The sequence below is a fragment of the Eleginops maclovinus genome, chromosome 11, assembly GCF_036324505.1.
Source record: "Eleginops maclovinus isolate JMC-PN-2008 ecotype Puerto Natales chromosome 11, JC_Emac_rtc_rv5, whole genome shotgun sequence".
NCBI lineage: Eukaryota > Metazoa > Chordata > Actinopteri > Perciformes > Eleginopidae > Eleginops > Eleginops maclovinus.
In genome coordinates this window covers 21,405,330-21,421,072 of record NC_086359.1, presented here as the reverse complement: position 1 = coordinate 21,421,072, position 15,743 = coordinate 21,405,330, and the positions used below count along the sequence as shown (strand labels likewise).

Below are 15,743 nucleotides of genomic sequence, written 5' to 3'. Positions count from 1 at the left end.
GCAGATGGCCAAATACTTGGCATAAGAAAAGAGCTTGTTCTGCCTTTGCAGATGAAAAAGTTAAAAGTAATAAGTTAAGTTAAAATTCATCAGTTCATACGTAGATTTAAAAAGTGTATGTTCTTGGTTGTAAGAAACTGCGTCAGAGTGAGTGGTCTTTTCTTTGGTCTCGAGAAACCGCATCGTAGTGAGCGCTCAGTGCGTTAGCAGCAGCTATGTAACCAGCGCGGTTGTTCTCCTCATTACATGCTCAGGAGAGCTGAGGCACGCACAGACAGATAAGCAGACTGTTAAAATCATATTGTCAAAGGTTACAAACGCTTTTGCCTTGGAGAATATTTGTCTGTAAGTATTATAAGTGGTCAAATGTGTATTTTATATCAAGACCTACTTGTTGTGTTTTTATGAGTATAGCCTACTCCGCTAACGTTAGCTCATGCTGAGATGCTATTTTGTGTTAACATGCTAACTCTTTTCAGTTTGTTCATTTGTGGAGGCTAATTGAAATGTACTCATTCTATGCCAACTCACACTGTGTTTTAAGTAAGTAAAATGTGTTTATTTCTGTAATCTGCAGTTTTACGGTGATGTTGGAAAAAAGAAGACTTCATTAAAGGACAAGAAAAGTCAAGCCTTGTGGTTTTTTGGAGGGCTTCTAGCTAACCGTTATCTGACTGTCTAGCCTTGCATCGGCACATGCACTGCGAGGGCAGTACAGTAAAAAGACATCACACGGCGGGCTCAAGCAGTAAACACAATATTCAGCAACATGAGTCTGCGCTCAGGAAGAAACTATCTTAAAGACTGTACCACTACACAGCAAGAAGCAGCTGGTGAAGAGCAGCTAACAGAGACTGTAGATCAAGCTACCAAGAAAAAAGAGACTCATCAAGCACGAGATGTTAAGTCTCGGTCATCTAGAGCATCTGGTAGTTACACATCAACAACGTCTTCAGCTACAAAGGCCTTCGCTAAGGCGAAAGCTGCAAAGGCTGCGTTAGCCTTCGCTGAAAAAGAGGCTAACGTCATGAAGCAGAAAGCTGAACTTGAAGCAAACCTGCTGAAGCAAAAAGCTGGCTTTGACGCTGATCTCCATCTCCTCCAGAGTCAAAAAACTGTGGCTGCAGCTGAAGCGGAGGCTTCAGCCTTTCTGGAGGCAGAGGTCGAAAGCGGGAAGCTCAGCCAGCTTCCAGATGTCGAAGAAGAGCCCTTCAGTGCAGTTCAACGTACTAGTGAGTACGTACGTCGACACTCAGACATGTTCATACAGGAACTGCCTTACGAACCTGTCGTCGTGGGGACACATAGAATAAAACTAGATGAACAGGAAACACCTGACACTAAGCCCAGAGTTTCTCATGACATTCAGAGAAACACACAGCACGTTTACGAAGACGTGAAAAAAGAACCAGCAAGGACACTGAGTGACACTCAACCTTACGGTGCACAGTACACAGCTAACCATACAAGACAGTACGCACATGAGACTAGCGGCGCACAAGACTTCGCAAGATATCTCATCAGAAAAGAAATGGTTAGTGCTGGCCTTCTGCAATATGATGACAAACCAGAAAATTATTGGTCATGGAAGGCTTCCTTTCTAAGCTCCACAAGAGACTTGAATCTTTCAGCCAGAGAAGAACTGGACCTGTTAACAAAATGGCTGGGAGCTGAATCGTCGGAGCAGGCCAAGAGAGTTCGCGCAGTGCACGTCCTCAATCCCGCCGCAGGTGTTGCGATGGTCTGGCGACGTCTCGAAGAGTGTTATGGGACTCCTGAGGTCATCGAGGACGCGCTGCTTAAAAAGATTGAGAACTTCCCAAGGCTGACCAATAAAGACACTGTTAAGCTGAGAGAGCTAAGTGACATTCTCTGTGAACTGGAGGGTGCTAAGCAAGACGGTGCACTCCCAGGGCTCTCATATTTGGATACAGCACGTGGTGTGAAACAAATAGTGGAGAAACTCCCGTATAACCTCCAAGAGAAATGGACCAGCTTCGGAAGCAAGTACAAGGAGGATTACAGAGTGGCTTTTCCTCCCTTCTCTGTCTTCTCGAGGTTCGTAGAACAGCAAGCAAAGATAAAAAACGATCCAAGCTTCGCTATAACCCCCATCAGCAGTCACGTCACTCCCAGAACAGAAAGGCCTACAAAGTACAGTGGTAGGGGGCCTGTAGCTGTACATAAAACTGACATCCCTGCAGAGTCATCAGGTTACCAAGCCAGTCCTTTTCAGAAGAAAATGGAAGAACCTGATCGTCAGTGTCCGATACATAAAAAGCCCCATCCACTGAAAAAGTGTAAGCTCTTTAGAAACAAAACTCTAGAAGAGCGCAAGTCATACCTCAGAGAGAATTACATCTGCTACAGATGTTGTGGGTCTACTCAACACATGGCCAAAGACTGTAAAATGACTGTCAAGTGTTCTGAGTGTAGCAGTGACAAACACATCACAGCTCTGCACCCCGGTCCTCCTCTTCTGACCATGCAGAGTGCAGCTGACGACAGAAACGAAAGCGGGGAGCAGAGCGAAAGCCGACCTTCTTCTGTCAACTCAAAATGTACAGAGGTTTGTGGGAATGCAGACGGTGCACGCTCTTGTTCAAAGATCTGCTTGGTGAAAGCATATCCTGAAGGGAGAAAGGAGGAATCAATCAACATGTATGCAGTGCTAGACGAACAAAGCAATAAGTCCCTAGCCAAGACAGAGTTCTTCAGTCTCTTCAGAGTAAAAACTAGCTCTGCCCCTTACACTCTCAAAACCTGTGCTGGGAAGTTAGACACGTCTGGCAGGAGAGCTACTAACTTCGTCATTGAGTCCATGGACGGAAAAGTAAAGCTTGCCCTACCTCCCTTAATAGAGTGTGACATGGTGCCTGACGACAGGACAGAAATCCCGTCCCCAGAGGACGCACACTATCACCCCCATCTACGGTCAGTGGCTGGTAAAATCACGCCTGTGGACCACAACGCACCTATCCTCTTGCTCTTAGGGAGGGACATCCTAAGCGTACACAAGGTACGTGAGCAAATCAACGGGCCCCAGGACGCACCTTACGCTCAGAGGTTAGACCTAGGCTGGGTCATTGTGGGAGAAGTGTGCTTGGGCTCAGTTCATAAGCCATCAAAAGTGAACGTCTACAGAACAAACGTATTGAACAACGGCCGCACGTCCTACCTACAGCCATGTCCAAACAGTATCCACGTGAAGGAAGACTACGGTGGTATGGCTCCTCATCACAGCACGACCTTACCAGCAGGTGACGTAAACACAAGTCTCCATGTGGACACAGACAACTTGGGGTCTTCTGTGTTCGACAGGTCCAAGGATGACAACAAGCTAGCGCTGTCCATAGAAGACAAAGCCTTCCTAGCTATCATGGACACAGACGTCTATCAAAATGAAGAAAATAGCTGGGTGGCTCCTTTACCATTCCGGGCTCCCAGGCGACGCCTTCCAAGCAACAGGCAGCAAGCCTTGAAACGCCTCTGCTCACTTCGGCGAACCCTGGAGAAAAAGCCGGAAACAAGAGAGCATTACATCAAGTTTATGCAGAAAATGCTGGACAGTGACCAAGCCGAGCTTGCTCCAGCTCTGGACAAAGAGAAAGAACACTGGTGTTTACCAACCTTTGGTGTGTATCACCCGAAGAAACCTACCCAGATACGTGTAGTTTTCGACTCAAGCGCCGAGTGTGATGGAACCTCACTCAACAACGTCCTCCTGAGTGGACCGGATTTGAATAACACTCTGCTAGGAGTTCTTCTGCGGTTCCGTAAAGAACGCGTGGCTCTTACAGCAGACGTGGAACAAATGTTTTATTGTTTCGTCGTCCGAGAAGAGGACAGAGACTATCTACGGTACCTCTGGTATGAAGACAATGACATTGACAAGAATGTGACCGAGTACAGGATGAAGGTCCATGTTTTTGGAAACAGCCCTTCACCTGCGGTGGCCATATACTGCATGAGACGAGCAGCGCAGAAAGGTGAACAAGAACATGGTTCTGACGCAAGACAGTTCGTTGAGAGGCAGTTTTACGTCGATGATGGTCTCATGTCTTTAGCCACACCAGAAGAGGCGATAGATCTCCTCACACGAACCAGAGAAATGTTGGCAGAATCCAACCTGCGACTGCACAAGCTGGCGTCGAACAGTAGCCAGGTGATGGAAGCGTTTCCGGTCGAGGACCGAGCCAAAGATCTCAAGGATCTGGATCTCGGAGTGGATCCCCTCCCTCTTCAGAGGAGTCTAGGCCTCTCCTGGAACTTGGAATCAGACAGCTTCACTTACCTGGTGTCACGCGAAGAAAAGCCATACACGCGAAGAGGTGTGTTGTCTACGGTCAACAGTCTGTATGACCCCTTGGGCTTCGTAGCTCCTATTACCATGCAAGGAAAAGCGCTTCTCCGGGAGTTGTCATCTCAGCAGAGTGAGTGGGATGCTCCTCTCCCTCCACAAATGGAGGCAGAGTGGAACTCGTGGAGAGACTCTTTGAAAGCTCTGGAAGACCTGCACATAAGGAGATGCTACATACCAGTTTCGCTGTCTTCAACACAGACAAAAGAACTGTGTATCTTCTCAGACGCTTCCACAGTAGCCATAGGAGCAGTGACTTACATGAGAGCTACAGACGCCGAGGGACAGTATCACGTTGGGTTTGTCATGGGGAAATCAAAGTTAGCTCCTCGGCCCGCTCACACCATTCCACGTTTGGAGCTCTGCGCAGCTGTGCTGGCTGTTGAGCTGTACGAGCTGATCAGTGATGAGATGGACGTGGAAGTGGACACTGTCAAGTTCTTCACGGACAGTAAGATCGTTCTTGGCTACATTCATAACTGTACAAGAAGATTTTACCTCTATGTCTCCAACCGGGTAACTCGGATCAGACGATCTACACACCCCAGTCAGTGGCACTATGTGCCGACGGATCTGAATCCCGCTGATCATGCGACAAGGTTCATGCCAGCACGCCAACTCCAGCAGAGCAGCTGGCTGTCAGGTCCAGCTTTTCTCTATCAAAACAAAGCAGCGGAGATATCCGATTCTAGTGTCTTCGCCCTCATTGAGCCTGAAGTGGATGAGGAGATTCGTCCGGAGGCTACAGTTCTGGCAACCAAGGCATCAGAGTCTCAGTTGGGCTCTCAACACTTTGAGAGATGTTCAAGCTGGAGAACACTCTATCACACCGTAGCCAGACTTATTCACGTTGCAGCATCCTTCAAAGGAAAGTCAGACAAGGATGAAAAGAAAGGATGGAAGTGTTTCGGAGACGCATCCAGCATGAGTGAGCTTCTACAAGCCAAAGCTGTGATCATCCGCTCTGTTCAGCACAGTGCCTTTAAAGAGGAATTCAAGTGTCTTGAAAGCGAACAGACCCACCCCAAGCAGAGCGCACTCAAAAGACTCAATCCAGTCGTGGACGAAGATGGTATGCTTCGTGTTGGAGGTCGTCTTTCTCATGCTGATCTCTCAAAGAAAGAAAAACATCCATTGATTATTCCACACACGCATCACATCGCTACACTTCTTGTGAGACACTTCCACGAACAAGTAGCTCATCAAGGAAGACACATTACAGAAGGAGCCATAAGATCGGCTGGATACTGGATAATTGGGAGCAAGCGTCTAGTGTCTTCTGTCATTTACAAGTGCGTTACCTGTCGCAGGCTACGAGGAAGGTTGGAGAATCAGAAGATGGCTGATCTGCCTGCCGACCGACTTACTCCTGAGCCCCCATTCACCACAGTTGGCCTCGATGTCTTTGGTCCGTGGTCCGTCATGACACGTCGGACAAGAGGAGGATCGGCAGACAGCAAACGCTGGGCTGTGTTGTTTACATGCATGTCGACCAGAGCAGTACATATCGAGCTAATCGAAACCATGTCAACCGACAGCTTTATCAACGCTCTCCGGAGGTTTTTTGCGGTTCGAGGTCCAGCAAAACATCTGCGGTCAGACAGAGGGACCAATTTTGTGGGAGCTTGTGGAGAACTGGGTATAAGCACAGAAGACACAACAATCAAGAAGTACCTCCAGGAGAAAGGCTGCTCCTGGGTGTTTAATCCCCCTCATGCTTCCCACATGGGCGGCTCCTGGGAAAGGCTCATCGGGGTTGCCAGGCGTATCCTGGATGCGATGTTGCTTCAGGCAGGACCAACACGTCTCACTCATGAAGTCCTGAGTACTTTCATGGCAGAAGTCATGGCAATCATGAACGCGAGACCTCTTGTTGCCATATCCACAGACCCGGATATGCCTATGGTGCTCACCCCAGCGACACTCCTTACTCAAAAGATGAGTGCAGTTTCAGCCCCCAGTGGAAACTTCGACACAGCTCAGTTGTACAGCAAGCAGTGGAAACACGTTCAGTGTCTTGCTGACACGTTTTGGAAGAGATGGAAGGGAGAGTATCTGTCTACGCTACAGAGCCGCAGGAAGTGGACAGAGGACAAACCAAATGTGAAAGAAGGAGATGTCGTCTTGCTGAAAGACAGCCAAGTCAGCAGGAACGAATGGCCTATGGGTCTAGTCGTGAAGACTTTGCCAAGCAGTGATAACAGAGTCCGCAAAGTCGAAGTGCGGATTGTGAAAGATGGGACAAATAAGGTGTTCTTAAGGCCGGTCTCGGAGATTGTAGTCCTTCTTTCAGAGACTTAATGTGTGTTGTTTTCAGAAAGCATTCCGCTTTAAAATTTGTGTGTATCTGGAGTGATATAATGTAATCATATCAAGCGGGGAGTGTTCTGCCTTTGCAGATGAAAAAGTTAAAAGTAATAAGTTAAGTTAAAATTCATCAGTTCATACGTAGATTTAAAAAGTGTATGTTCTTGGTTGTAAGAAACTGCGTCAGAGTGAGTGGTCTTTTCTTTGGTCTCGAGAAACCGCATCGTAGTGAGCGCTCAGTGCGTTAGCAGCAGCTATGTAACCAGCGCGGTTGTTCTCCTCATTACATGCTCAGGAGAGCTGAGGCACGCACAGACAGATAAGCAGACTGTTAAAATCATATTGTCAAAGGTTACAAACGCTTTTGCCTTGGAGAATATTTGTCTGTAAGTATTATAAGTGGTCAAATGTGTATTTTATATCAAGACCTACTTGTTGTGTTTTTATGAGTATAGCCTACTCCGCTAACGTTAGCTCATGCTGAGATGCTATTTTGTGTTAACATGCTAACTCTTTTCAGTTTGTTCATTTGTGGAGGCTAATTGAAATGTACTCATTCTATGCCAACTCACACTGTGTTTTAAGTAAGTAAAATGTGTTTATTTCTGTAATCTGCAGTTTTACGGTGATGTTGGAAAAAAGAAGACTTCATTAAAGGACAAGAAAAGTCAAGCCTTGTGGTTTTTTGGAGGGCTTCTAGCTAACCGTTATCTGACTGTCTAGCCTTGCATCGGCACATGCACTGCGAGGGCAGTACAGAGCTGCTCTGAATATTTTTTGGCAAATCTACAGGCATATGGCAAAAGTTCATGCCAAACACTCCATTTCACAATAAAAAAAAGATCCAGCCTCCAGGAAAGCAAAAGCATATTAGGAAAGAACTAATAAGAGACAGAGATATGAGGGAATGACAGTTAGATGTGGCAAAATCGCAGAAATATGATCCTGTTATGTCTATTCACATGTAATGTACCAAAAGCCCATCCAGATCGTTCCTGTCTTAAAGAGTCACTGCCATAATAGGATGGGGTAGAGGGGTTAAACAGGGTTCTGTTTTAGATCAGGGAAGAATCTACAGCACCGAGGGGCTGAGTGAAGGAGAAAGCGCCTTCAGCACTCTGGGAAAATCAGACTTCACTATCATGGATTGGTCAGGGCTCACATCCTTTTGACTGCGGCCAAAAGATTAGAAGCAAGGACATTTTGTGGTGAGTGGATACATATTTAAGATCTGAGGAGATCACTTTTGGGATTTGGTATCAATAAAGACACAGATAGCAGAACACTATAATCCACCAGGCAGAAAATCTACTCAAAACTCATATCCTGTGTAAAACAGTTAGGCATCGGTATGAGCCCCAACTCAGTGCTCATAGAGTTTGTATAAATAAGATTGTCACGTGAGGTTTTAAAAAAAGACTAATCGAAGAAAATGGTAGACATGAAGATAGAGGCTTGGTAACCAATGGAAGACAAAGGATGATTGGCAGCAGACGCAGCATTAATGGGAGGAATATCTCTCTCAAGTGCTTGACAGGTAGAGAGGGAGTATCAATCACTCTGCTGCAGAGGATGCTCCCAACAATCCTAGTCCTGTTTTATGATGTTACACAACACACATCTGTTTCATCTGGGAAAACAGCGTTAAACGTCACAGTGCTGTCAAAGCAAAATACACTTTTCATTCTCTTCTTCATGTAAGGTCTTGAAAAAGTCAAAATATGAGATCTTTGAAAATCTCATAAAAGAAGATAAAATCCTTTCAAACCTGGTACAGAAACACCCTTTGGCTAAAGGGTTATTCGTTGAAATCATTCAAGATAACCTGAAACCATGATAATGGCCTCACTTACTTTAATTACACAAAACCGTATTGTTAGAGACACAAACCATAACCTTTTAAAAATAAAAGCTGGCGAATGCTGCCTTTTTTAATAACAGCAACAGCACCTGAAGACAAAAAATGTCTATGAACCTTACATGAAAGTGAGGCCAAGGACGTTGCATCCCAAGCGTTAGATTGCCTTCACATCTGATGATTAGCCTCATCCATGCTAATTACAGTGAATGGAAACTAATTAAGAAGAACTATGTGTCAGCTAATGAGGATTTGGGGCTGTGTCCATCTTATAACCACATTTGCAATGCACTCCCCGCCGGCTACTACTCCTCTCCTTTAAAACATATATTCTACCTCAGAGAGCCACAGACACCTTTTATATCCAAAGCAAGCAGATGAAATCATCACTTGTGTGTCAGTCACAAATGAGCAGTAATAGGATGAGCAATTAAAATTCAGTTAGAGGAACAGGGCCTACATCTATTAGGACAACTACCGGGGAAAAGAGTTCAAATGGAAATTAAGAGAGCATTGAATCTAAGCGTTGCGTTTGGGTACACAGAGTTCTCTTCTGCAGAATCTCCCTTCTGTTCTCTCTCTTTCCTCTGTGGGATGTCCTAATGATCTGCATACTGCTGCCGTGAAGTTAATAAGCAGCTCTAGCAGGAAAGGGGAAACTCTACGAAAAGCCGACCAATTACCTCAGCGCTGGTTCTTTCTGCCAGATCTGCCATCACCTGAAAATACCTGAAGTTGAGAGGGTGGGGGATGTCAAGGACAGGACCCCTGACTCTAAACTGCTGAGCTGTTCCATTGTGTTCCATCTGGCCTGACTGGTACTTTTCTCAGCCAGAAAGGCAAACAGCAATATAATTAGGCCAAGAAGATATGGCTAATGCTAGCTGCTCAGCAACAGTCAAGACAGCAAGCGATGGAGTCATTCAGAAGCTACACCCCACTGATCTGCCTGACAAGGCTTAACTGAGACTTTTCCTAATGACTAGGACTCTCTACAAACTCTGAGGATGAACATCAGCTTGTCCGAGTGACAGCTCATGGCCTCAGTGGTAACTGACGAACTGAATAAACCACAAGTGTCAAGGAAGTCTCTAAAATGATGTTGAGCGTAAAAAAGCTAGCTTATTAGCGATGCTAATATAAACCTATAGCTTGACAAATTCCCTCTTCTAGATTAATCCCTATCTAATACCATTAATCTGAAAGCAAGCATGCTGTTCCTCTTCAGCATGAGCCAGTCTTTGACGCTTATCTCAGCAGCAGTTGCTCAGCCAGCTGCAGGTTTAACTATAGGTATTTACCGCCTCATCTCAGTTCTCACTGTTAGGTTGGCAAAAACATCTCTGCAAATTCACTTAGCATTTTGACTAAATGAATGAAGGGATTGTTGATGTCAATCATGAGGCAGCAGTGAGCTTTGAATACAGTACACTAGGCCTTGTTGAAGCACACATACTGTACAAAGGTGCTCTCACAAACACACATACCTCAGCTCTGCCTGGCCTCACAGCAGAGCTCAGGCTTGTAATTAGCCACACGAGCTGCAATCAGAGCCCAATGACAATACTGCTCCGATGGCTTGTTTTCCTAACCTCTGCGAGACCTCAGGCAGAGGTCCACTTACCCCGTCAGAACCAGCCTACCGCTGAAATCAAAACACTGAAATCACTCCTTTCCACTGCAGCGCCACTGATTAAATGTGCAGAGAGTAGAGTGCAATTTGCTAAATTACAAGTATTTTGCACATGTAAATATAGTTTAATTACAGCAATTAAAGAAGATTATGGGAGATTGGCAGATGGGGAATGTAATGTTGTTTTAATTAGAGTTCGAATGCACTGTAACACAAACAGAATGTTAACCCCCTCAGAACAGAATGGGCTGTTAGGCCCTGACAAATTGTATCCTGATGCAGCGTTCTCAAAGCTTATAATCACCTGCAGCTAAAACGTGTGCGTTAGGGAAAGAAAAAGAGGCTGGGAAAAACAAAGACCTAGAAAATGATGGCAGGGATAAGGAAAAATCACGAGGCATCGAAGAGCAGAATGCAGATACAATGAAAAGCAGATGTCTTGTTCCCTGACCATACTATGTTAGGAGTAGCATGCTTAATTAGGATGACAAGTCAAAATATTTTTGACAAAAGTTAATGCGGCATTAAAGGCAATTAAATTGGATTCAGACCTGGAGATCAATCACAGAAAATTAGAAACAGCTCATGAGCTTGGATACCAAGAAACTCAGAAATTAAGACTAACAAAAGGTCTTGGAGCAGCATCAAAGCTTAACCAAGAAAAAAACTGAGCTGACAGTCAGTTAAAAAAACTCCCGACCACAAATACGAGAATACAAGGATCAAAAGACTTTACTGAAATGACCATAGATTACAAAGTAAGGCCGGCGTAATGCTGTTTAAAGTAAACACCTTCACATCGAGCCTTTACTATAACAACCATGTGAAAATACAGAGAAAAAACACATGTTTAACTTAATCACCGCACACGTCAGGTGACTGGTGAATGTTTGTGTATCTCCCTCTGAGGGATTCTGGGGTCATGTAACCTGGATCGTGAAAAATCCCCTCTTAGGATCTATATAGCTGTGTAGCAGCATTTAATGCATTCCAGTCAATAGCCTATTAGAAATTATAATTGAAAGTTCAATGCCCTTACTTTACGGCTTGCACTAAAGATTGCCTTTGGAAAGCCATTTGAAGGCTTAATCTCTTTATCATGCAGTATTTGGAAACCTAACTTTGTTCTTGTTAGGCAGATCAATTGCATTAATTCACAAAACGGGGGGGAAATGTCACCCTTCATCCTTTAAATTTAGGCTGGCTGAAGAAGGCGCATTAAAGGGAGGCATCACTGCTTTCCCCCTATACCAATAGAAATAGGTGTCATAGGAGACTTGACCTGCACGTTTTAATTACCACATGAAGAATTCAGCCTCTAATATCCAAGCCATCCCTGCCCCAACTCTGCCAGTTAACCATTTCAGGGTTGAACTTAACATACATACATACATACCATATATTATGAAGCACACAGATTGTACATTTTCCTCATAAAGTATCTTCACATGGATGTTACAAACAGCTGTCAACAGATTATGCTTAAACTACACATCATTCAAAAAATGGTGTTCAATTTCCTATTTTGAAAAGGTTCTAAGCATAAGGCTGAATATATAAAAGGTATGTATATATAAATATGTGGACAAATGTTAAGAATAGTCCATTGGTAGGTGATAATCAGCATCTCATCCCTAAACCTCCATGTCCTGAAGAAAAACTTTGCAATGAGCTTGCACGAGCTAAATTCGCTTAACTGTTTTGCAGGTTTGCCTCACCTCCTGGAAGTCATATGCTCACTACGTTTCCAAAAATCAGAAACCGTTCAGAGACGTGCTGCTGCACTGACAAACATGATCCATCATTTGAAATGAATCACCTTTTATAATGATCCTGAATATGATTGTACAGCACACCTAATTGTGACAATTCCACTCTTTCCCTTTCAAATGTACTGGAAGGTTCCTCTGATAACAGTAAACCAAAAAAACGCAAGCAGGAACTAAGTAGAGTTAACACAGCAGTTACTGTAGAATTACAAAAGTAATGTTCAGAAATAATACCCGTATCAATATTTGATAACAATTATAATGACATTGGTTTTATGCATGAATGTTAGGTTATGATTGAATTTAATGTGGCATGGGAAATACAAATGTAATAAAATGAATGATATTTTGCTTTTATTTAGGCATTGTAAATCCTCCACAGAGTTCTGGGCCTTATTTAAACCTTGAACTCCTACATTGTTTCACAGTATACAGCTTTACCTTGACTCTGTATTCATTTCATTTCAGACATAATAGCTTTCAACAGTTGACTGCACCTCTATTGTGCGGCCCTTCTGCATGTGCATCAGGGACAGTTCTATGGTTAGCCAGTAATAATGAATCAAAAGCCAGAGAGAGGGACAAGGCTCTGTGGACATGATCTACATTTCATGTGTGTGAGGTCGTTGTATCCATGTCAAGATGCTTGACTGCACAGGGACTCTCTTCAATAACTGTCATTGAATGTCTCATCTCACCCAATATTAAGGCCTGGCACAGAATTACAGAATGACGTCACATGGTGTACATTCATCACTTTGAAATGACAAGTTTCAAATACCTGAAAGTGGGTAGAAAAAAGCTGGATATTTCTGCAGGTTTTTGACATTGGTGTTGGCAGTACAGTCCCTGATGGTAGGGAGGCTTTACAATGTATGGTAATGTTGGAGCCCGTTTTTGATTTCAGAGGGAAAATATTGTTGAATTTCTGGCCCTGAAAGGTGCTTCTTATCCGATAACATGACCACCCACTTTAGCGGGGTCCGCTGGTTGCAAGAACGGCAGAGTTGGGTTGCTTAAATTGTGACAGGCGTCGTAAATAAAAAAAAGAATCAAATATAAGGCTCAATATTTAGGCGCATCCTGCCAAGTGAATGGAGCCTTTCGGGATGTAGAGGCAGCAACAATTTTACAAGCATGATTATATACCGGAATATGTAAAGGATTTAAATTAAACGTAACTAGCTAATGAGTACATCTTTGTTATCTAGGTTAGTGACACAATTGTCAGCTTTGTCAGGGATCAGAACGTGTTTTCCTGTAATCTATAAAAAACAAGAGAAGCCAAAAGTCACATTTGGATCACTGGTGGAGTCAGTCCAGTCCATCAGGGCTGATGAATAATGTATCGCCTCATGTGGAAATGAGCACATTTGCAGGCACTAGCTTGGAACCTAATCCAACCTTCTCTTTCTCACATTTTTCACAAAATTAAAGTCATCTGGGCCTCTTCAGTGTGCCCTGGCCACAGCTGAGGATCTCCCGCCGGGGCGCCCTCTCTGAAGCTTTCAACTCTCCTCTTTTGGGTAGGGTCATGTGAGAATGACGGGACAGATCACAGGGCAGGACAAAAGAACCATTCAGGTGTCTGTGGGTTAAAGAAACTTTAACATCCAAAGTCTTTAAATTGTCACATAAGTCAGCAGCTTTTAGACAAATTGAACAAAATGGACCCTTTCAGGAGCCACAGCGAAGTAGCATGTCAGCTCCGGGGACAAAGGGGGCCCCTGCTAGAGAGAGCCTGAATGGCTGCATTATCCTCTTCATGGCTGCCCAGTCCAAAGGCCCATTTCACATCTACTGCCACCTGCTATTAGCTTTCTTACAGTTCTCATGGGAGGCTGCTGATGGATTCCTTTGCTTTAACAAAAAACTAAACAGGCGTGGTAATGCTGATTGAAGACAAAAAGCCGTCACCCTCACCAACCTTTGCTATGCTTTCTCCTGATCGACAACCGTTACTGCAATTTGCCTTGTGAGCTCACAGCATTCAGTCACTTGGGAACAAATCTAATTTTCCTTTCAAATCTGCTTTTTGCTAACACCACAATGTTGAATTCCAGGCAGTCACCACACACACAGGATGAGGGCTTGTGAGCACAACTTGTAAGCATGTGTAGTGTAGGAGTGGACAGAGAGTGAGCATTTAAAAAGCAGCAAAACAATCTGTGTATAATAGAGCTAAGATACCAATATTAACACATTTCTTACAGACCAACAGCAAAAAAACAATAATATAATCAAACGGTTTCTCTGTAAATGTCGCAGCTGTTCACTAGCAAATAAATAAACAGGTTCTTAACCAATCTAGTTTACATTGAAAGCATCTCTGCTGGCACTTCAGGCCAAGCAAGAGACGCCCGTCACCTCAGAGCAAAACAAAAAGGGCAGGAATACTCCAAAACACCATCATTATTTATTTTTTACATCTCTAGCTGTGTTTGGGTGCAAAATGTCTTCATCTATTTGTTGAAAGTCTTTCAGGGCAGATCTTGCTCTTATTCTGCACAAAAACAAAAGGGATGCACTTCTGACTACAATAACTACGGATAGTAAAATGCCTTTTAATTATGAATGTAATAGAAGAATGGAAAGTATTGACATTTTTGGAGCATAGTGTACTGATACTGAGTTTTGAAAAGAAAGAAAGACTATAACTACTGTGGTATTTTGAATTAAATCGATAATAGTCCAAATTAAGTGACGTGTTTCAGTACAGTCACAAACAGTTGATTGTTCTCATTTCTCTACATACTTTAAAAACGATATGCCAAAGTCATATGTTGTTGTTTCTGTAATTGCACATAAGTGCTATAGCTGTAAAAACCTTTTTGTTATTTTGCTTTAAAGCTAAGAGGAATGTATTTATGTACATATCATTCTTAGAATAAATGTCAGATTCTAGAGGAGTTCAATTAACCTAGATCCATCATACACTACTACAGCTGTGCAGTTTACTGCCACACCCACTGGACAATCCTAGTGGAATATACTCCATGTCGATTATTTAGCTGCAAATCATTTCTCCACAATAAAATATTTGAAGCCTTTGAGCTTTGAGTCTAAACTGGTTTTCCAATGAGTTCTATGATGTCTCAGATTATTATTTTCTTAACTCAAGGTGATTTCTTGGTCTTAACAAGGACCCCTTCATGGCTTTTTAATGTAATTATGCTGCTGTATGTAGTATGCTGGACCTTTCTTCCTCCTCCAGTCCTCCCATCAGACCCCAGCTAATTGAATCCCCGGCTAAATTAAAAAAAATTAGTCATGTGTGTAATGGGAATGATTTATCATGTCCACTTAACCAAAACAGATTTTGAAAACATTAAGCATCTCCAGTTGACTAGAGCTCGTTTTGAGGCACTTGTTTTCTGCTCCCCCCAGAAAACATAAACATACTGAGAATGATGATGGTGGTTGGAGCCCATAATGAAACGACGTGCATGAAAACAAGTTAAAACTACAGAGTTACTGAAGAGAGAAATGTACAGCCAATTGAGAGAAATAAACAGACACAGAAACATAAGTAAGCCAATTACTTGGAAAAAGCCTTGGAAATGAGGAAAAAGAGCCCTCATCAGAATAACATTTTATTTGACAGATTAATATGCATGGCCAGAAGATATCCTATATTATATTGTGATGTTACCACAGTGTCTTCCCCTTTAGTGATTTGGCATGACACAAATAAAAACTGCCTCCTGCAGCTCTAACAGCAGGATATGAGTCAAAATTAAGAATCTCTACTGTATCAAAGCCACAGCCTTCACTGTGCCCTGGCGAAACATTTACAGCGGTCATGGTCAATATTCA

At 43.4% G+C, this 15,743-nt stretch overlaps 2 protein-coding genes across 7 annotated transcripts in view; one reads left to right on the top strand and one right to left on the bottom strand.

Moving 5' to 3' along the window:
* Positions 1-15,743, bottom strand: part of auts2a (activator of transcription and developmental regulator AUTS2 a) — a 306,284-nt gene that overhangs the window by 130,586 nt on the left and 159,955 nt on the right. The gene's annotated exons all lie outside the window — the stretch shown is intronic.
* On the top strand, positions 1,512-7,425 carry LOC134871690 (uncharacterized). The gene is made up of 2 exons (XM_063894506.1): positions 1,512-7,053; positions 7,286-7,425. Exon 1 carries the CDS (start codon positions 1,532-1,534, stop codon positions 6,659-6,661), a length of 5,130 nt encoding a protein of 1,709 aa, XP_063750576.1. The 5' UTR covers positions 1,512-1,531; the 3' UTR covers positions 6,662-7,053; positions 7,286-7,425.

Excerpts from the sequence above, each read along its gene's own strand:
- LOC134871690 (XM_063894506.1), top strand. The coding sequence starts at position 1,532 with ATGGTTAGTGCTGGCCTTCTGCAATATGATGACAAACCAGAAAATTAT.